Genomic DNA, 23781 nt, shown 5'->3' on the forward strand with positions numbered 1-23781 from the left:
TAAACAATTTCTAAATCAGTTCTTGGTCGTCCCTTTCTGCTACTGTGGGAAATAACACATGTAATCTGCAGTAGGACGTGAAATCAAATAAAAGCTTATGCGTTCAAGCAGTTTGCCTCTATGTTCCCGACCAGACAGATTCAGGATGTTAAGGGAGGCCTCTTCACTGTTACTGTGTTTTCTCAAAAAAAAATTAAACTACCATGTGCTTTTTATATACAGAGAAATACCTGTCTGTGCACCATGACAGGACTGTTTGGTGCTAAATACTTAAAAAGAAGGTTTAAAATAAATAATGTATTTCCCTTATGAATTAGCCACAAAATAAATACAGCAGAGCTGGAGAAGATCTGTTGTTTTTAAAGCACAATATTACCGCAGGACTGTACCAGCCAACCCACACCTCCGGTCAAATATACTGTAAATCATAGTGTGCACATCTCTGAAAGTACTGTTGAGGTGTGGTTTCAGCTCGGCAGTAAATGTGTTTATAATGAGCATATTTCAGTGTATTAACCCACATATTAAATGTCATTTTTAGTCACACAAATTACCATAATTACATTGTGTGTTGTAAAACTGTAACTTTGTGAGTGCACAGTATTAGTTTACACTTGTAATACTTCTTTTCTTTTGCTAATATGCAGGCAGCTGCACTGAACTGAAACCATTCGTACACATTTCCATGAGCTGTTTGACCTTTTTGCGATTAGTTTCCCACGTTAATGATTCTCATGTCCCCACTCAGTCCATCCCGCTACGTAGATTGCACAGTTTCCAAATAGAAAAAAACATATACATTATAATATTAACCAAAAACAGTGACTGAGGTCTGTGTCTTCTCATCTTTATGGCCATTCTGCCGGTGCTACTGGAACAAATGCATGGAAAGTAAAGTGTGTATTAATAACCTTGTTGCTACATGTGGTGGAAACATCCGAGTGGTGTTGCAGATGAAGTAGTACATTACCAGCGAACCTTTTCCATGTTTGCATATCCGTTCAGCATGCATTTATGATTAATGGCAGCACAGTCATGACTGTGGCTGTGAATGTAAACGATGGGAACAAAAAGGAAGAGGCATCAGAAAAAAAAAAGAAAAAAAAAAGAGATATCTGAGAGTGACGTTAGGTCTATACAAAATATTGGCACATTATCTTATAAACAGTATACTGGATGATGATCGTGCTGAAGCATCAAGTCTCATGTTTCACAGTATTAAAAGTGCACAAACTGCCACCATTTTCCGATTGTAATATCTCTCATCACATTGCTCTGCTAAAATGTGCTGCCCTCTTTCAATGCCGCTCATCAAATGCTGCTTTAATCTCCTCGTTACCGGCAGCAACCCGACACGCTCCTGACCTTCCTCACACCTGCGTCTCCACACCGTTCAGCTTAGGCATCAGGATGCGAGGAGTCACGCCGGAGTTGAGGTCCCTCTCGAACTCCAAAAGCTGGCCCATGAAGTTTAGATTCGGGGACACCACGGGACGACGACTCCGCACGTATTTGTAGGCATCTGTCATTGTCATGAGGGTGTGCTTCATAAGGTAGGCGATGACGATGGTTGCAGAACGGGACACGCCTGCCTGGCAGTGTACCAGCACTCCCTGTCCACTCTGATATGCCTCCTCTGTTGATGAGAACAACAAAGCTGATTTAGAATTGAACAGAAGCAGAATTAAAGCAGTACAAACTGGCTAAATGTCGCATGCTGTGAATATAGAACGTATCATCACTGTCATCAAAGGGAACATTTGTCAACCCCATCTCGAGCTGAGTTAGGGATATAGTGTGAAAAACGCCTGCTTTTTGCCGACGTTCAGGGCGCAGCTGGAAAATCACTTGTTCTTCTGCGTACAGTGACATGACAGTGACGATGCTGGAGGCGAGGAAGAAATACAGAGTGCTACTTCAGCTTTGTTAGCTGTGGGGCGCAATGCCACTCAAACACTTCCTTGTTCTCTTCGCTTGTGTTTTGTTTCCAACAGCGAAAATGGCATCCCCAAATATGTGTGCAGAGGATGTTACTGACTACGTTTTTTTTTACAGTGTGCATCATTTTACAGTGTTTTAGAAGGTGTACTGTTGCATTCATCAGTTCAGGTGTATGAATATTTCCTTCATTGACATTTGGGGAATATTCATTTAGTTTATTTATCAGATGCAGTAAACTCTTGCGTGCTATGCATCCTGGTACATGTAGGAACAGGCAGCATGACTCAGCAGGAAAGAGCAGCTTTGTCGCTCAATGTAACATGCACTGAGGAATTGATTCTTAAAACAAACATACATCTAGCAAGCCCGATGGCATGTATCATTACATCCTCAATAAGTAATTAAGCCAGTTTATAACCGAAATGCAGGCTATCAGCGTGGATCTTTCTACTTGTGAACATCTTTTAAACTAGTATTTATCAACAGTCCTTCTCAGCATTTCATTCTATACACCACCTTTTTTGATAAAGCCAGTCACGAAATAAACATGTCTGAAGATGAATCTCTTCTACCACAGTGTGGGCGGCATGAGCAGAATAGCTAACTATTGATGTTCAAATTTCGTGAGATTGCAGATCAATGCAGTCTCTCTCTTCTAGATGAACTCACGGATACAGCCAAATGAATCTCACCAATGAACTCAAAAACCTCCTCAAAGTATTGTCGAAGGTTTTGCTTGCTATTATCGGTGGCTGGCAGCCTTTTGTAGCGCAGCCCAGAGTTGACGTGGTAGAGGGGCAGGTGTGTGGTCACGTTGACCACGAAGCCGATGTTGAGGCGGAGCAGCAGGTCCGAATCCTGGGCGTCTCTCTCGTTCCCCAGAAACAGGAAGGGCAGGATGGGACTGACCACGGCGTTCTCCGCATCAGGAGTCATCGCAGTCTCATTGGACAGAGAAGCCGGCAAAGAAGAGGACAGCGGCAGAGAGAGGTGCACTGGAAGAAGACGAGACAAAGAAAAACTGTGAAGAACAGACATGACTAAATTAAGACTTTGGAACAGGGTGCAGGGAGACAAGATTATCCAACTAAACTGTGACTAAATCACCTATGAAAAAAAACGGGGTCAAAAGTGTCAGTATCATTATTATTTGGCCAAAAAAGAGGTCTGGTCGTTAGCACTATGATTATTTCATAACTTAAACGAAACAACTTGCGGAAATCAAGACAAGCTAGATGTTCTCAAATGTGGGTGAATCTGTAAAAAAAAACAGCAAATTCAACAGCTCAAGGGGAACGGGCTAAGAATCATGACAGTATGCCAAATTCAGAAAGGTTACACATCTCTAACTACAAACTAACCAACATACATTTTACTTCTAAATAACATTCAACGCAGCTTTATGTAAGTAATTGCAGGGGAAAATGTGTTACTTCGTAGATATTATGAATATTTTACCACTTGCACTTGAATTGTAAGATATTCTTACTTCTGCCGTTTTCCTCATCTTGCTCTCTATTCAGGGAGTTGAGGGCCAGGTGAAGGGACTGAGCTGAGGGCAGTGAATGTCCTCCCTCCCTTTCTCTCTGCCAGGGCTTGGGTTTGATGAGTGTGCTCGGGGCGGACGGTGGAGGTGAAAAGGACACAGGTGACGGTGGAGAGGCAGAGCGGGGAGAGGGGGAGCGTGGATATGCTGCATCTCCGTCGTGCTCCGTTCCTCCATCTTCTGCTTTATTCAAGAGCCTCTTCAGCGAGTTCTGGCCTTCGTCACAGCCGGACCTGCGGCCCATAAAATCAAGGGCAGCCATTTTCCCCTGCTGAAGCCGCCGTCGGCCAGCGCGATCCGTAAGGTGAGACTGAGAGTATTCCTGGAGGTTTTGACAGTCAAGGAGGGCCAGGCCTGTTCCGTTGCTGCCATTTTGGACCTGGGTCGCACCGGTCTTCCTCACTCCTACTCCCGTCCCGCCGCAGTGATTCTTTTGGGCTTTAGAATGGGTCATCTTCTTGGCCAGTTCTTCAGGCCAGATAGTACGCACGCTGTAGTCATCATCATCGGCTTGGAACATACCCGTCTGCTGAGCTGCTCCAATGCCTCTCCCCGGGGGTTTGCCTCTGCGAGGGTTAAATGTCACCACTATGGGGTCGCTGCTACAGTAGCTGCAGGTGGAGCTGCCTGTCTGAGAGGCTTTGGGGTTGCAGCCTGTGACGCAGCTCTGTATGGCCCGGAGAGGGGCCGAGGAGGACAGCGGGGTACAGGGCAGGCATCCCCCGACCAGTTTTTTGCGAAGGATAGCAGGACTCTCGAAGTTTCTGGCCTCGCCAGAGCAGGAGGCACAGCGGAGAGGTTTGAACAGGGTTGCTCGGCAGTCAGACACAGTGCTGTTAGAAGAGGAGGTGTTGGAGGTGGAGGTGGTGGAGAGACACCCACCCAGATTTCTCAGGCCCATTTCTTTGCCTCCTCTCTTCACCGCCCCGGCATTATGAACACAAGAAAATGAGGTGGAAGAGCTTCCTCCTCCTTGGCAGCTGGCAGAGTGTCCCTTACACCCTCTGCATCTTACCAACCTCCAACAGCCACAACTGAATGGGTGGGTGCAGTCGATGGTGCAGGTGTGGTCAGGGCTCGGGAACCCTCCGGCATGGGAGGAGCAGGGGGAGATGGGTAGACCATGAAGAATGTGAGGGCGGAGATCCCTGGTGCGGGACGTGGGCGGCTGGCAGAGTTGCTGAAATGGGCTTGGGACATGGGCGGGTTGGGAGGGAGGGGATGGCGGATAATTGGGATTTAGGACGGCAGCATGGGGCACAGGGACGGAATTTTGGTGGTAGGGCAGACTGTGGGTGTTATGGCTTTGATGGGTGGTTCCCAGTTTGGAATTCTTCTTGTGACCTGAAGAAAGAAATTCCTGGTCACTTCTTGGAAGAAAACTAGCGTTTTCCTTTTCACTCCGCAACCTCTGCTGCTGCGCCTGAGCCGGGACGAATTGAAGGATGCCTCCGGGGGAAGATGACAGCTGACTGTGGCGACTTCGCTGTGGCTTGTGTTCGGCACCACCTGGCCTCCCTGCAGTTCCAGTCCTTCTCTCACATTGTCCTTGATCCAACTGTGAAGAGACACATTTCCCTCTGCCACCTTTTACATTTCCGCCGCGCCCTAACGAGTTGCTGACTCCTTCTCCTGCCCGGCTTCCTTTGTCCACCGTCACCTTGATATCAATAGTATGTGTGTGCGAGGGCAGCCGTGGGCTGAGAGTTACTGTGCCATTGCTATGGCAGTGGCTAGCGGTATGTCTGGCTCCTGCTGGGGGGACAGGTTGATCGCTCTTGAATTTCTGCACACGAGAGGATCTGCGCTTGCATTCCAGAGTCAGAGGTTTACACGAGGGCGCATAGAAATGGGACTGAGAAGAGTGGAGATGTGGATAGTGTCCATTGGAAGAGGCTGATATTTGAGAGGAGTGCTGCGGGATCGTTTGTGGGGAAGTCTCACACAGGTTTTTAGGGCGCTGAATGACCACTATACGCTCATCAAGAGGGAGGGGAGGCATCTGGGTTTATGCAAAGCTGTCCAATGACGAGGGAGAGAGAGACAGAAAGAGAGTAATCAGCAAATGACTGTCATTTTGACAAACAATGGAAAAGTGGGGAGCACTTTACATTCCATCATTTTAGACACAAACAGCACATGCTGATTCAAAGTTCAGAGAAACTATGAAACATGTGATATTATGATACATTAAATATGATACAGTGCATGATTATGAGCATAGATTTTCTATTGATTAAAAAAGTATAAAGGTAAATTATTTGTGGAATGTAAAGTAAAACCCCAAATCCACCACAAGAATGACAACACACAGATTTACTTTTATCTTTTTTTTTTTTTTTTTATACTTTAATCTAACTAATTTCTCATCTCTATCTGCAACACACACCAATAATAAATACCAAACCAACAACCAACAATGTTGCACCTCAGGTTTTTTCATTAATATGTCACACATTTCCTTTTTCATCTGCTGCAAATGAAAGGAGAACTTGCATAAAGAGAAAACCCACTGAGGTGCATGTTTGATTTGAATGGATAACACTGTAATGATTCTGTTTTCCAAATCCATTTCAACATGCACATCAGTCTTTAACCTGCTTATAACAGGGCCACATTTAATGCTCATCTATATTTGTAGGACTCAAATTTAAACTGTTTCCCAGTGATATCATTATCATTTAGGACATACAAATCCAAATCCAAAAGTGCAAGAGAGTGTACCTGTTTGCTGTTAGCAGCAAATAATCCCAGCTAATCCTGATGGCAGAGAGGCTTCTTAAAAGCTCAGTGACAAAAGCTGCATCAACTGAGCTGCAACAAACTGCATTGCTCTGATGAGTCTTCATTCTTAACGAGACACATTCAGTTGCATGAAATAATAAGCCAAGCCAACTCATGGCGGATGGTAAAAAATAGCTTAATAGACTGTAAAAGATTGCTAGACTGTGCATGTGCAATGGAGAGGTTTTGAACTACAACCCTGTGTATGTGATGGCTTCTGTGACGTGTTCATTTTATGTTTATGCACTACTTAAAATTGATAAAAGTCATCTTGCACAGCATTCTTTGCCCTGTTACACGGGGACTCTCAAAGTTAGTAAAAGGCTCAGTGGCATTCTTCACTTTAAAGACTGTCTAATGTTGATTACCTGAAATGTAACGTGTCCTGCTCCCAGCCACCTGGCCTGTGCATCCTGGAGTTAACTAAATTAACTGAACCCTTTGGGCCAATTAGAGATGAGCATTTGTCCAGGTCATGATATAACCAGAAGGTCACCACGTACAAAACAATACAACTCAGTTGGAGAGAAAGCTTTCTCACCATGACACAGCAAAAAGAGATTGCGTGAATGTAGTTTATAAATATGCACTTGGTCATAGAATACATAGAGGAGGTTTTTATGTATCATTAAATTGCCCTCATGATTAATAACAGGTACAGGACTTTGGACTGTATATTTTATAAAAATGTTGTACATTCATTATGAGGCTCCTTAAACTTCAAGATGAAAAATGATTGTCGTTAAAGTAAAAATCCACCCTCTGATACACACACTGTTAATCACAATCAATCTGAGATGTTCACTGCACCCAGGAGTTTTTTGGTTGATGTACTTTAGTAAATTAGTGTTTGCCACACTAGCAGCTGTAGGGGTGGCTATGCTAGTGTGTTTGGAGGATATTAGCATGCTAATGTTAGCATTGATTTCAAAGCACAGCTACGACTAACAAAGTACTGTTCTGTTTGAAGGAAAGCAAGAGACGTCTCGGTTGAGAAAAAAAAGATTTGCATTTCACTGCCGACATAACACGTTTGCAGTTTGTTTGTTTGTTTAGTCTGTTGAGGCTTTTTGTAGCTCTGCCTTGTGTTTGGTGGATTTCTCCCCATGAAATTGTAAATTGGCGATGAGTCGTGAAAGAAGCACTTGCTCTTGATGTTTTAGGTCAGTAACCGTTTTACTGAATTTAAACGTTACAAAAGGACATATTTTAACCATGTTAATGGCTCTAGGGATGCCAATGTTGTCGCTACGGCCACCACTTTTGCTCCACACTGAAGGGCCTCAATGACTAATGGATGGATTGTCATGATATTTTGTACAAACGTTCATGGTCCCCAGAGGTGAATCCTCGTGACTTTGTGTTTAATGGATTCCCATAGAGTTTGGAACAGACATTTGTGTCCCCCCAGGATGAATTGTAGTATTTTTTTTGATTCCTTAACTTTTAATGTAATGCCATCCTCAGCTCAATAGCAGCTTTATAGTTAGCCTTCATGTTTTCTAAAATGTAATAGCCTGTTCACATTACAAAACATATATTTCCATGCACTCCAAGTGATATCTAGCATTGGTGTTGAGCCAGAAATGTCAGAGATAGTTAACTGAAAACCTGGACAAGTAAAACACAATCAATTTGCAAGACTAAATACGACCAGTGTAAGTGAGAACATATATTTTCTATCATTTAGATAAAGCCACTCTTTATACTCCACAATAGACGAGGTGGAGATTTACCCACCACGTAACATCGTTCAGATTCAGTCACCAAAGAACATGCTAGCTTGTAATTGCACCGTACATCAAATGTATTTGTATTATATATATTTAATATTCTTCTTGTTTTTAATACAGTTTATTTATATTACTTGATTTTTTATCTTTTATTTACTTGTGAGCAATGCTGCTGTAATCCTGTAATGTCCCCACTAATAAAGGATTATTTTATTTTATCTTATTTTATATATCTGTTTTCAAACAGTGTTTGTTGTGGTGGATTTTCATTTTAACGCCATCACGGCATTTTTTGCGAGAATATCTCAGGGAATGGAAGCCCAAGAAGTTAAAAGAGGGACTGGGAGGAACAGATACTGAATACAACACTGGCTGACAGAAACAAATCGGGTCGAGAGAAGATACATGGGGACAGATTATAACGTGACACTGTAAACCACAGAGGGAAGGAAGGAACATGTCAGAATAATCTGGGGATGCCCCATGGGAAGTCCCAACACAACACAGATACCAACCCATGGAAAAAGCAAACCACGCTCCAGTGTCCCCATGCTTATATCCACGCACAGAGTCTGGTGATGGTATCCTCATCTTTTTTTCCCCTTTTCAGCCTTGCCTGTGGTGGAGGGGGTGGGGGTTACATTGACCCAGTTTTATCACGGTGGAAGTCACTATCACTCTGATCACTTTGCTCTCACACACTGTAAACTGCAGGCTGGCTAGTGGCCTTTTCACTCACTCATAGTCACAGTTTCAGCAGACAGTAAGGGCCACACAGAGAGATGGAAAATATTCAAACAAAGCGATGCCTCTTGAAATTTCACCGCCACATGTTGACAGCAAAAATAAAACATAATGCACTATTACCCCATTTTATGGGCTAATAACCGTGACGATTAAAAAGTGTCGGCAGCATTGCTACATTCAGTCAAATCTGCAACAGGATTTAGGAACAAGAAACCAAACACTACAATGAGCTGCTTTGTCTCAGTCAAATAATCTCAGAAATCTTCAGAATTTGTTTTGTGTGTGGTACATTTATTAACGATGCTTCAAACACAACATTAAAGGCTTATAAAATGCAGAAAGTGCTTTTGTTTTGCTTTGCATTTTTCATGTGTCTGCCTATGCTGTGACTTCTCATCTGTACTTTTTCTCTGCAACAGTTATTAATTAATTTTCAGATTGAGACTTTACATGAAGGATATTTATGATACACAAAACACTGTGTCTGGCTGGGGCACCTTGTCTCATTTCAGAAGTTTTTGAGTTGCTAGCAGTGCCGCCAGAGAGACATTTCCCTTCTCATCTTCTCCATTCAAATTATCCAGTATTCCTTTCCTGTCCCATTGATTATGTCACAATTTGTTTTGTGACCCTGGCATTGGGAACCACTGGACTTAATCTAGCCGTAGGCCTGCATAAAGTAGTAAAAACAGTTCTACCTCGACCAGCTACAACAGTTAAATGCTACATATAGTACACATTGGTGAGTCGGTATACAATCTAAAATATAATAAATACATCAGTCACATTTTTCTGTAGTGCTAAAGATTCTGGTTCAAGACAATTAAAATGTTGACGGAGCGAGAAGAAAAACTGGTTGCATTTGTTCACTGGACCTGAGGGCAGCTAGTTTCCACATATGAGAATAAAACTGTAAAAGTGTGTGAGCGCTGTTGAAGGTTAATTAAAATGGTGTTTAATTAACTGTGTTTATGTGAAATCCCTCCAGTTGGTCTTTCTAACACATTAATGGAATCTGATAAAAAAAAAGGCTGTAAGCTATACTTACTCTGCCAGCATACAGTACACACTGATTGCTGTTGTGTGTGTGTGAGTGAGTGTGTGTGTGTGTGTGTGTGTGTGCGTTTGTGTGTCTTTCAAAAATGGCCTCAATCTGCTTCACTTTACAATTACAGCCAAACAGTACAGAGTGTATAGACATTTTTGCCCTCTTGTTATAATAGCATACCAGGCCCCACAGCTGAGGCGGCATTCATCTGACAGCTCAACAACAGCCAGCAAAAAAGGAACTGAGTTTGACAGCCAACATTGATGTCTTCTGAGTCCGGGGCTGTCAGACAATCTATAATGTATAACTGTAATAGTGTAGCCATATGGCCAGGCTACAACTCAGAACAATAATGAACTCCTAAATCGATGTGTGGTTGTACTCACTAGCCTTTACCCTTTGTAAAAGTCACACCTGAGTATCAAGTGTATGACTGCAGCAATATTCTACATCACAGCTCATATCAGTATTTAAGTTTGCATTATGTATCTACCAGACATAATTGATATCCGACGTTTACAGTAAATTGTGAATAAGTTATGAGTTCCTTTCAGAAGAACTGAGACATAACAGCCGTGAAAATCCAATAAGAAAGTTTTGACAGACAGAGCTAGCTACATAGGCTGAATAACCAAAAATGTCGCAAGATGGATCAAGGAGCGGAGAGAGGAAAATGTATGCGCATGATTAGGTGTGTATTCATATTTAAGGGAGACGCTAACGTATGCTAAGCTTGGCAATCACGTTAGCTGCCTCGGAATTCGAGCACATGAAAGTGTGAAAGCAAAGTCATTCAGATAAAAGGGAAATGTTTTAAAAAAGAAGAAGAGTGCCACTCATTCCCTGTTAGCGGGAACTGCAGGAGCCTGCGGGGGAGATCATGACGCCCTCCCTCGCCTCACTGCTACCCCACCAGCAGAATAAAGATAACAGCTTTACAGTCAAAGGCATAAGCCAGAGAGAGGAGAGCGACACACATGCTAATGTGTTTCCAGATGATTTAACTCTTTCCCAAGCACCTGAGCGAAACCTGCAATATCATGAATAGTTATAATGGACTTGCTTTAGCGCCCCTGAACTGTGTCATATTTAATAAAACAAAATTAAATCAGAGCTGGTGTAAATGTACGAGTTGAGTACCACATGAAGTCATTCATTTTGTCTTGAAAAGAGAAAGGCAATGTAACACAGAGTGTTCTGTTGAAATGAGAGGACACAGGACAGGAGGACGGCCACAGATTTAGGGGGTGCACAGTGCGTCTCCAGCTGCAGAGGCGGGGGAGTGAGTGTTTTCGGGGACAATCTGTTGAGGGGGCTGATGTTTTTGGGAACAGATGGTTGCCTGACTGTGCAAGATGGATGGGGATCATTCCGTTCCCTCTCCCCGCCCCGGCTTAATGCAGCACCTTCATCAAAAAGGCACCTGACAGCCAAACACCCACGCAGCAGAACGGGCAAGAAACACAGGCAATAATGTGAGGATGTGCAGCTCAATTATGGGCTTGTGAAATTGCTCGAGTTAGAGAATGTCTTCCTCTGCTGCTGAACAGGATTATTTTTCATCACAGTACAAAAAAAGAAAAACGTCTCTCGAGATAGTGCATGGCAGGAAAATTAGTCACCAGAGTCGCTTGTTTCCAGGGGATGATGAGCAGGCCGTTTCTGTCAGAGGACAATCCCCAGCTCCACATTTGTGCTTGTGCCTCTCTTTTTATGGTCGTTCACACACAGAACCAAACTGACAGATGGACACTTGGCACGAAGGGGAATGGCACGAGAGTGTTCACAATAAAAAATACCAAACAGCAAAGAGGGTCAAGCAGTCGGTGTCACAGATCCTACAGTATATTCTTTATCCACACACAGACTGAGCTGCTGTGCAGCTGCTGTTGTAACTGAAATCCATCAAGGAACAGTTTCTTGCGGAGAAGACCGCCATGTCAACATGTGAAGTGTAAAAAAAAAAGTGCCTTGATGGATTGGTGCTGTCAGCAAACTTACACGGGTTACTGACCAGATATGCTGCACAGCTAAGCTAACAGGCGCTGGACGGCGTTAACTGTGTCTCAGGTGCTGCCGGCCTCCAGCCACTGTAACCGCGTCTCCCTTCAGCAGCCGAAGCAGTTGTTTCATCGTAATAATACCAATAACCCTTCAAATGTAGGCCAAAAAAAAGCACTAAACTCTTGATTATTACATAACTTCATGGGCTAAATAATGCACAATGCAGTTAAAACCACAATTGCTTTGTTTGGGCGTTAATAACTTAAATATAAATAGCGCTTTGTTGTATTTGTCAAACTGTCACTATATCCTCACGGTAGTACCTGAGACAGATAATCTGTGAACAAATTCTGGCTCCGCTGCCTTCTTTTAGTGCTACTAACGGCATTTGCAAGATGGAAAATGACCCATCAGAGCCGAGGAGTCTCTGGCGCAGCTGTCAGTCACCGCTCGTGAGGCTCCTGAACGCCGATCAAACTGTCAAAGTAGACCGATTTAAAATAATTTGAAGATGGTGACACGTCCAAACAAAGTGAAGTTAATGTATCGCCGCTAGAACAAGTGGACAACGGGAAAAAAAGAAAGTACAAAAGGATAAATGTTAAGTCACAGTAATTATGACTCGCACTCTTATCAGGCTAAGCCAAACATCTAATGATGTAAGATTTTTTAGGGACAAAGGGAAATGACTTGCAACTTGAAATCCTGCTATGCGTGAGGACTTGTTTGTGACCCAGAGGCCGAAATGCTAGTGTGTTTTGTCAACAATGCCATGCTAATGGTACAATAATGACACACGAGGAAGAGGCATGTGTGATTAGTAAGCATTATTAAAATGTTGCCTCACGTCTACAATACAGGTTGTATTCTTTCTTTGGTTCATATTCCACATGTCAACTTTACATTAATCCTAAATGACTTGAAAAGACAAATACATCTTTACTGTTAATCTGTGTTAGCGTGTTGCTAAATCTGCCTTTTCACTGTAAACAGATTTGTTTCACCGTCTCATCAGAACTCACACCACTACAGGCGACTGAGGGGAAGTCAAAACAATTACATCACCTAATCTCCACAGTCAGCGGACAGAAAGCGATGGAAGCAACTGCACAAACTGGCCAATCAGTGGGCAGCGTGATTGGGAGCATCTCTCAATTCCCTCCTCTTTTCAGTCGCCTATTCAAACTGATTAAACACTGAGACTAGTATCTGACTTTGAGGACAGACGGTGTCATAATCCTCACATCCAAGGCTAAGCAACTGTTATTTGTATTACATTATTTTATAGGAGATAAAATGGGATCGGTGGCACTTTGGCTGCAGAACAATATATTTTTCACGATGGCCCAGATTTCCTGCCTCTGCCCCAATTTAGACATATTGAAAAAAGAAATCACTCAATCAAATATTTAAATCAAAGAGCAAACCAATGCTAATCAGCTACAGCCAGCACCAACAGCCCAGTGTTTTATTTTTATTTTTTTTAATAGGCTACTGAATGCTTGCACAAAGTCATGGCACATAAGCAATGTTAAAAGTAATTCAATTTTTTAAGAAATCCCCAAAAAAATGATGGAATCCTAAAATAGAATACCAAGAATAGAAAGTGACAAAAGCAGCTTGGAGAAAGGATTTGTAGTTGGGAGGGATTTGAGGTCTGTCGCATATAGATAAGAAGAACAGTAATGTGCTTTGAATATATTTAAAAATCTTTGAAGAATTAAAAAAGCACACTGTCATGGTTAGTGGCTGCTGTGTAATCAGCTGACATTGAAAATCACAGATGTGAACAGTCAGTGTGATGCCTGTGCCACGGCCTCTCTGTCCACCAAATGTCCTGCCAAACTGTAATTTTCTGACATGACAGATTTTTGTCAACAAACATGAAAACAATATTCAGATTAATTGGTTGAGACAACAGACGAACAAACGTCGTCTAATATTACACGCCGAAAGCCTCCGTGTGCTCGTTATTTGATCGCTTTTTGTTTCAGAGTGTAGTCTGATCCGAACGGACTTTCTGCTTTGTAAGAAGCCAGGAACTTGTTGGATCGAGCAGGCACACGTCCAGCGAGTCCCCAAAACATATGGACCCCAGAAGGCCTCTTCCCCGCAGAAAAAAAACACCTAAAACGGTCTGACAATTCTATTTCACAGAAGCCTGATCAACATTTAAAAAGAAATCAACAGCAACATCTGTTAGTTGCAGTTTGGCAACAACAGTCTGTTTCTTTTCCCCCTTCTGGAAATCACACCCGACCATCTTCATATCCTCGAAGAAAACCTCAAAGACAGTAAACGTGTGCATGACAACGACAATAACACAGGAAACCCTGAGGCAGATACAGCCGGCCTGCAGTGTCATCGTTTAAGGGAAGGACATTATCATTATTACTGGTGGTGTGTGATTCCTGAGGTTAAATGGATCGTTTTAATTTTCCACTCCAAAGCCACACATAACGTATCTTCAATTGTGCAAATAACACATCCACGGTCAACCTGTTCGTTCCTATTCAGAGTCACCAAAGATTATCCCAGCATGCACTGGGTAAAAGGCAGGGCAACAGCATTGGCCACCAGTTCATCACATCTGTTCAGTTTAGAGTTTCTAGTCCACCTGACCTGAGCGTCTGTAGCCTGTGTGAGTAGACTGGAGCTATTATAGAACATGCAAACTAGAGCTGAAACAATGAATCAACTATTTTGAAAAGCAATTATTAAATAATTACAAACATTTTAACTATTTTAAATGTGAAGATCTGAAGCTGTCTTACGCTACAGTAAACTAATGTTTTGGGGTTTGGACTTTTGTTTGAACACAAATGTCGTCTTGGCCTGGAAAATGTACGATAGGGACATTATGACGGACATTTTTCACTTTTTTCTAAAGTTCTATTTAATTGAGATAATAATCCATAGTGACCCAACATCTACTCCTCACAGAGAAGACGGAGGCTCATAACGTCATATTTTCAGGTGACAATGCTGGCCCAAATCTTTGGCCCTGTGTTCATCCTTGGTAGTAATCTCAAAGTAATGTCCATAGCTGTATAATTCAGAAATATATTTCAAAAATAGCTTCTAAATATTGTCAGAGCCATTCAGTTCCTCTTCCTGAACAACCTCTTTGTTTCATCGTAAATAGGTTGTTGATTAAGGAATGTTGTTTGTATTACCTTCTTGCATTCATGTAGAACGTACGATCTGAATATGCACTGCATCTTCCCTGAGAGACACAAAGTCGATTTAATTAATGTTCCATTAAAGCATCACGCCGTCACCGTGCTTTTAAAACGGGAAAAGCAGTGAGTCACCTTGACAGTCTCTTTTGTTCAGGCCAGAAAGCCACAATCTGAACTGAAAGCAGCTCCAAACGGTGAGCAGGAGGGTTGGATGATTAGTTTAAATACACTTCAGGTGACCCCGTCATGCTACTGAGCCGTATTACCGTCAGTAATGTTAATGCTGGTTCAAGTTTTGAGCTGGTGTGCATGTCCCGACACGGCTTGGTCTTCCCACAAATGCACTGCAGTGACTCTTGTGTGTCTTGCTTGTGAAGTTGGTGCCTCAACATGAACGCACACTAACCTATAGTCTCACCGTCTGATGTTGGTTTTTCTACTTTTGGAACAAATAAAATGTGTAAGCTTCAAACATCACTCCGCTGAATGTTTGATCCAAATCTCCCCCATCGGTCACTTGCATCTCCTTCATCTGTAACACACCCTTTTACTTCATCTCTCACTTCTGCTTGATCTGTGAACTACTGACAGTGCTGCTGACAGGGGACTTCAGCTCTAAAACGCCTGTCAATAAATCACTAGCTATTTTAAATAACGTGCTCACGTGCTGCACATCTCTGCTGCTCTGCCTCTCATCGGCTCTTTGAAGGCTCTCTCTCTCATCAGCACCAGAAATAAACCAGCTATTAATATTTACATTCTTCCTCTGCATTGTTGTTCACGGGGCTGCTCTGCGGGCCGGGCAATGGAAAATCCATTAGTTCCTGTTTAGCCAGTCGCTAGATGGCGCACTGCCGAGTTTCTCAGTGTTTTTAAATCGCATCTTCGCTGCACATTCTTTGAACCTTTATACCATGATGACAAATAAAGCTGATGTGGGCGACAGGGCCCGGGCCAGCAAGCCTGTGCGGCCACTAGCAAGTGTGGATGTGTTTAATTAGGGTCCGTTTGTTGTTCCATGCTTGGCTCTTTCACATGGCCGCAGTTCTCCTTCCCCATAAATAATGCACGCGTATTACGAGCAAATCACAACTGCTGACCTCCTTCCAGCGGCGGCGATTCACACGAGGATGCATGGCGTGTTTTTTTAACGTGTGGCATCAATTTGACTAAGAATTAAAAACACACCAGGACAAATGAGGAGGCGCTGTGAGCTGAAGCTGACCGACCAACACGTAGTGCTGTGACTCACGGGCTGCAAGGCCGACCGGACCGGCCGCCGCGATAAGTAACGTTACTATAAAAAGAAAAAGAAAAACAAGAAGCATCACTTACATCAAGAGCGGCAGTCCCAAAGTGTTCTCATCATATATGCACGGCGGAGTGAGAGATCCTCATGTCTGCAAAGGCTCGAGTAGCACGACCCGCTGCGTTGGTAGGATCCAGATGTGTAACACCTTCCCTGCCTGATCGTTTGTTCATGTATTTAAAAAATAATAATAAAAAAAAGATACAAAATAAGGATTTAGCTTGAATAAAGATGCACAGCTCTGCCGGACGTTAGATAAATAAGATAAATAAATACATTTCATCAGGAGTGCTTGGCTAACTCAGCTGGCGTCACGTCTGAGCGTGTGTCACTCTGAGCTGCGATGCGCGTGTGAGGAGACGCTGACGGGGAGGTGGGCTCTATTGTCTCTACTGTGGATGACATCATCCCAGACCAATGGCGACACACGAGATGAGGGCTCAGGGGCGAGCACGCAGCACGTGGGCTGGAGGAGCAGGGGGGGTGTGTTGATCACATTGTCCGACCACAACTTACATATCAAGAAGATGTCATGTAGGAGCAACTCAGTACTGTACTGATATTCAGTGTATGAGAGTAAAAATGTGTCCTTTGAATATTTTCATATCATTTCTACTTCTACTTTTCTCCGGTACTTTTTATTCCACTACCTTTACTTAACAGCAGTTTAATTCATCTGTCCAAAAGTGATACAATCAGTAAGGTGCAGAGTAATGTGCTAATATGTAGAATAAACAAGATATATGAACAGTGTGATACGAATATGTAATATATAGACAATGACACAACATATATACTAACTGCGAAATATAAGTAATGGTATACTACAGATACAAATAGCTGACAGTGTGTAAATATAGGATGGACAGTGGTGGGTATGTGGAAGTATATAATACCCATAGTGATATATAGGCTATATTATACAGGATAATATTCACAAAGGGCATTTTTCTGCATTATGGGGACTTTACTTACTTTTAATACATATATTTTGCAAATATGAATTATTACTTTAGGGACATTTTAAACGCAGGACTTGTAATGGATGCATTATATGGCTGTATTGCTAATTAATTAACATAATGATATATACAAGATGCAGACAAATTAAATAGATATGTACTTTTCATAAAGAGACCACAGTTAATGGAGTAATAGTCCATTCAGTTCTGCTTTCAAAAACATTAGCACTAATTAGACATTTATTTTTGATAACATTAATGAATGCATTGAACAGGAAAAAAATCCCCATTTCTCTCCTCACAAAGAGAGGAGATGATCGACACTGAACATCTGAAATAGGAGAATGGAGACTAATGTTATCAGTTAAGACCATTTTGTCTGTCACTGGCACAACAAAGACAGTAAGAAGAGATGTCCATGCATTTTTGCTCTTAGGCAGATGTGCGTGGTCAGCAAGAGCCCTGATGGTCATCTGTTGTTTGATCATTTTAAGGTCCGGGGAAAGTAAAGTCTTAACTCTTGTTGTTAACATTTGCTTGAGAAAATAATTGCTGAAAACATGCCAAAAGACTGTGAACTATATAGTACTGAAACGTGGAGTTAGACTGTCCACCATATTTGTGTTGGGGATTTTTTTGTGCAGGCCTGAAACTGGAGCCATCCTTATCATAACCCCAGTAATAGCATCAGTGGTTACTCAATCGCCTGTTACAGCCCTTACTTGCCACAGTTTGATAGTTTTAGTGGCCATCTGGTATACCAGGACAAATCCAGGTGGATCGTCAAAAAATACATACAGTTTTCATTGGTTGTCCGTCACTGTGTCTCCTGACCTTCTCTGCATGTGAGCGTAACATTCGTGGTGCACATGACAGCGTGCTCCGTGTGAGTTCCAGTTGAACTTGTGCTTACGTCAAAGGCTTCTTGTGGCTGCTAAAAGTCGTTTTGAGCGTCACAACCCATACCAGATGACATTTTTGACAAACTCAGAAAATATATTTATTTTTAGCTGTACACGAATGTTCAATTCCAACCATTCAGGGTCTGGACCAGCTGTTTGTTTTTCACATATATGGACGTGCGCATCTATCTCGTGTGGCCTTCAAAGACCGGTTGTGGTTTTAGAAGCTCTATTAAAGATTCTCATATCGATGCTGTTTTAGTTCGATAAAGACATCATCAACTGTTGCCAAACAGAAATTTGGCTCAAACAGTCACATCCCAGTGTATAATTAGGGATGTGTTTGCACCTGCTGTACTTGGTAATATAATGATGTGCTAATCTGCTAACATGAATTATCACATTTGACACATGCATTGTTAATTAGATAATGTGAGTACCCGTTTCAAAAACATCTGTAGACCTCTGAATGTGTCACAATTAAACACTGCAGGGATGCCCGTAAGCTATATGATTACATAAAGTATGCAGAAAATATGTATTCTGTCTTTGTAACCCATTCCCTGTTGCTGAAATGATCTAGCCTTCCCTCAAGAATTGTGTCTTGTACGACAGTGATTTCATTGAGTGGTTAGTGGCATACCTTCCTTTCAGAGCAGCAGTAATGGAAGGACATGAATTTCAATATGCCTCTCTAACCTCTTCACATCTGTTTAGGAAGTTAGCTCACGATCTGTGGCCAAAGTTCTGCTCACTCATCCGGTCCCAAGAGGAGTAAGTGACACGTCCTTTAAGCCTATTGAATTAGCAAAAGGGACCTTGTATTAAGGGTTTTCAAGTATGATCTGTGCTAAATACTAACTACATGAAGGAACAAGTAAATGAAAAGGTGATTGCCACTTGTGCAAAACCTCCATAAAGATGTATTTTTGGAAAATACGCTCATTTGCTGTCTTGCAGAGAGTTAGATCAGGAGCTTGATGGTAGCGTATAACGGTTCTGCTCCCGGCTGGTTAGTTTAGCTTTGCCAAAGACTGAAAGCAGTTAGCTGGACTCTGTTCAAAGGTTATACAATCAGCACCTCGAGAGTTGGTTTAATCGGTTTTCCCCCTGCTTACAGTCGCTATGCCAAGCTAAGCTAAGCTAAGCTAACTTTAACTTCAGTTAAAGCTGCAAGCAGCATTGATCGGGCCCTCGCACCTTTGCGCACGTCGAGGTTACTTGCTGGACGCTGGTTGGACGTCAGACTGCGTACACGGGTTAGACAACATTTCATTTCATAGACGTTCATCATGTTCTGTCTCACTAATTATCAACTAAACCAATAAAAACAGAAACAATGAACTCCACAATTTAAAACCGACTTGTCTATACGTGTGTCAATCAATCAGTGTGTCGTCGTCGAGTCAGTACGCTAACAGTCAGCTCTTTGTTAAGTATCTGTCACCGAAAAAACTCCCAAGGAGTTGAATGTTTTTAAAGTGTTATGGGTATTTCAAACTAACCTCATTGTATATTAACATGCTTCCTGAGACAAGATGAGTTGTGGATCACTTTATTTCTTATGGACATCAACTCTCTGATCATTTCATTGATATGGATGTAAGAGCCAAATATGATAATGAAAATATGTGACTATGTATGTACACTGGGTGGCGCTGTTCTGAGGCCCTGTGCTTAGGCATATAGTCAATTATTAGATCATTATTGACATCAGGTGTTGTACGACCCTGCCTGCTTAGACTTCTCCACCTTGCCTGTCCTGGTAACCACCATAATATTCTGTCCCCGACCCTGAGGTTCCTGCCTTCTTCCTTGTCTGCTTCCCTTGTGGGTTCTGCCCGAATAAATCTCTGCTTTCAACTTACCATTTGCATTTGGGTCCTTCCGCCACCCGTTAAACTTTCGCCAAATAAAGCTGAAGACTTTAAAACTACAGCTGTTTCAAGTCAAAAGTTATTCTACCATGTCATTTTGAACAACATACTATCCCCTCATGACCACTAAAATATGTTGGAAATACCATTGCTTCTACTTCAAACCGTGTTGTTTTCACATACTGTACATGGTCAATTAGTGTGCCTTTCTCAGTTGTGGGTTGTGTCACAAGTTGAAAATACCCTTTAACTGTAATAAATGTGGAGATTGTTGATGATTTCAAAATGTCATCGCTGAAATTTCCCATGACAGCAATCGTGTCACTTAATGGATCTAGCCAGTCAAGTAATTTCCCAAAATGTTCTTTCAACAAAGATGGTAAATGACTGCTATCACCATGCTGTAAGTCACACAGCTGTACACTAAACCTTGAATATACATTCACTACAGTACTATACTGTAATACATTCTACGGTAATGAGCTGTTTATGGACATTGCAGTATAATACCTGTTCTATTCAGCACTGGACTGTACTCATTTTACAGTACTAAGCAGTAAATTACAGGAGGTATGCCTTATGCTCTATCAAGCTATTTTGTCCGACTTTTACCCAACACCCCAATCAGCTTGCTTTTTTCGATTGGTGTGCAAAATTGGTGTGCAAATTTAGAATAACAACTGGTCCTCTGCTCTGACTGTCAGTACTTGGGCCCTAATAATAATACTGGTCAAATTCATCTTTAACTTTAATTTATCCGTTTTATCTTTTTGGAAAAAATAACTACTCAAAATGAGTTGAGGAAGGTGGAGAGAGAGTCTATAAACATTACCAGATATAACATGATGAAAGAATTTCTCGATTATGTACAAGATATTATCATGTGTATTATCAACATTTCATTTTTTTAAACTATGGTTATTGTCAATACCAATATATCACGACACTAACTGACATTATCTCCTTTTTTAAGCTTTTGTAACTTGTTAGCCTTTATCAGCAGACACAGAAAAACATAATTAGCTTAATTTGAAGTCCTGTTTCTGGCCACCTGGTGGATTTGAGTCAAATCATCTTTTAGCACTCACTCCCGAAAGAAATGTATGTCCCTTTAGCTAATAAATGTTAAGATATGTTTATCACATCTGTCATTTGGTGCTGAGAAGGTGCCGTACAGTTAGTACAGTGCCTACCACTGCTGGAAACAACACTGATGAGAACAGTAAAGCTAGACAATTAAGTTGTGTGTTCAGGGGAAAAGTCGTCACTACAAGGGATTTGATTCTGATTTTTAAAAATATCAAATTATGTATTAGTGCAGCTTTAACTAAACTCTGGCCATAGATTTGCCAGATCACTGACAAATGTGTTCTTGTTGGTCACTCAACCGGCTGTTCCATAGCTGACCCTGAGAAAACAAAATAAATTAGAAAACAGAGGATTTAGGATCAATAAAGTATATTTTTTCAGCAGTTCTTTATTAGGCACTGTCTTTAGCAGCTTTTTCCTTCTCAGGGGGAAGAAGCATATCATGCCCTTTGCAGCAAGTACGAAACCCATCCAGGCTCAGCCTGAGTATGCATATTAAGTCCTTGGCTCAATTCCCGTTCAATGAAGTCAAATGGTACAGCTGGGAAATAGGGATGACGGATAATAATCCAATATTTGAAAGACTTGATGAAATAAAGAGATTTTTGTAAATAGAACAGTAATGTAGACCATTTCATATATCAGACTTTTTTCTCCTTCAAATTATTTTCTGTAATTTCAGTAACCTAAAATCCCTCAACAGAGCTCAGATGTCTTTTTCATCAAACATCTCTTCAGCTCAAGTTTCCTTCGACTGCATTGATAAACGATCATCTTATTATTTATTTCAGAATTCCTATTTTATGCTACTTTATTGTTAAATTCCACTGCATTCAGAGGGAAATAGTGTTATTCATGCAACAGACATTTAGCCACTTGTCATATTCAGACTGAACATAATCAGTTATGCTAACTGATTACACAATGCATTAAAGATTAAATCAGTGCTCCCCAACTGTTTTGGTTTGTGACCCCCCTCAGACGTTTCACGACTTGGTGCGTTAACAATCCGATGATGGAATAATATATTACTGACGGCGTCCATTTTTCTGCAGAATTAAGCTGCCAGTAAACTCGTCAGAGCTGCTTGTCAGATGGTCAAATAGCTACGACTATTACCCCAACCCACCTCTTTCTGACATCCGTTTAACACATTCACTTCTGATACTTTTAGTACATTTAGTTGATAATACGTCTGTAGGATCTTTACTTGTAATGGAACATGTTTTCATGGTGTACTTTTACTGAACTGTGCTGATTTATAGGGCTGTAGTTTGTACGTACACAGTGATTATTCACACTGCATTCTGTTATATTGTCAGAAAATCCTGTTTTGTCTGCTCAGACAACAATCCAGCTGGTTTTGTAATAACTCACTTTCATAAAAGAGTTAATATTCGGATTAAATTTAAATAAGGAAACATTAGTGAGATTTGTTTAACTATGTCTTTTAGTTATTTGGTTATGGACCTAATCTTGAAAGAGTATTCATTGATTGAGATGTGAAATTAAGACAACAAGGCGTTTTACAGCATCATAAATGAGCAACATTTATTTCCACTTTTTGTACATTAAACGTGCATACCAATAAAACTAAAATCAATCATATAAATACCTTTACTGTAATACCGTTACAATAAATATGGCTCTACATATTCTAGGTTAAATAAAAACAAACTTCAATATCAACTGGTGTGCGACACAAGGAGACACTCTCAGGAAATACTTTACATGTCTTCTTTTAGCACATTTTCTCATCCCAGATGATGGACCTGTTCAGTGATTGTGCAATTATTAGGATCTAGTTACTCCTCCCACACTCATCTGAAAAGTGACCACTTGGTCTCTGCTGTGCTTTTTCTAAAGTGATGCTGAAAAATGTTCCGTGTCAGCGTGACGGATACGAAAACTGATGTCCATCTCATAATCTCACACAGACTGCACTTTTGTTTTTGTCACCCGTACCATTTGTGCAAACAATGACACAATAGTGCCATGCCTTTCGCCAATTTGTGCTGGAGAGCAGAGGTGCACACACACACACACACACACACACACACACACACACACACACACACACACGCAAAAATCCTAAATGTGCTCAAAGAATTGATACTTTATAGACAATTTTACGACTTGTTGTAAAAAAAGGCATTTTTACCCCTGGCTATGTCAAACATGATACTGATTGAGAAAGCGTTGTGGGAAAGGGGACCAGGCAGTGACGAGATTATGATACAGCTGTGATTCACATGTACAGGAACACATCAACACGTCAACAGCCATATCAAAATATTACATACAGTACTTTAAAATAGATTACCAAGAAACTCCTAATCTGATCACATGCAAAAGTAAACACACCTACTCTTTCACAAAACTCCCACGCACAATGTTCATCGTTTACATGATATACAATGAGTAATTAATGTAGAGATAGTAATAAATATCAACACACAAATATGTCACTTCAGCCTCAGTAATGGCTTTAATTGTATGTCAATGTCAGTATAACGTCATCCCATGCACTATCTTTAACTTTCCATTCCACAACACCCTTAGACATATACTGCTCTAATCTTGTGCTTTCTTAACACTTAAAAACCCAAGTGACAGAAGGTTTGATGCGATTAATGTCGATAGCAATGATTAGATAA

The 23781-nt window shown here is 41.4% G+C and overlaps 1 protein-coding gene across 1 annotated transcript; it reads right to left on the reverse strand.

The window, feature by feature from the left end:
- Positions 1–1370: 1370 nt before the first annotated feature.
- Positions 1371–4388, reverse strand: LOC306733355 (dual specificity protein phosphatase 10; the record flags this gene model as incomplete). Its single annotated transcript, XM_079214578.1, has 3 exons — positions 1371–1636; positions 2634–2936; positions 3431–4388. The coding sequence occupies 3 exons, from the start codon at positions 4386–4388 to the stop codon at positions 1371–1373; spliced, it is 1527 nt and encodes a 508-aa protein (XP_079070704.1).
- Positions 4389–23781: the final 19393 nt, after the last annotated feature.

The sequence above is a fragment of the Taurulus bubalis genome (genome assembly GCF_910589615.1).
Source record: "Taurulus bubalis genome assembly, chromosome: 2".
Taxonomy (NCBI): Eukaryota; Metazoa; Chordata; class Actinopteri; order Perciformes; family Cottidae; genus Taurulus; species Taurulus bubalis.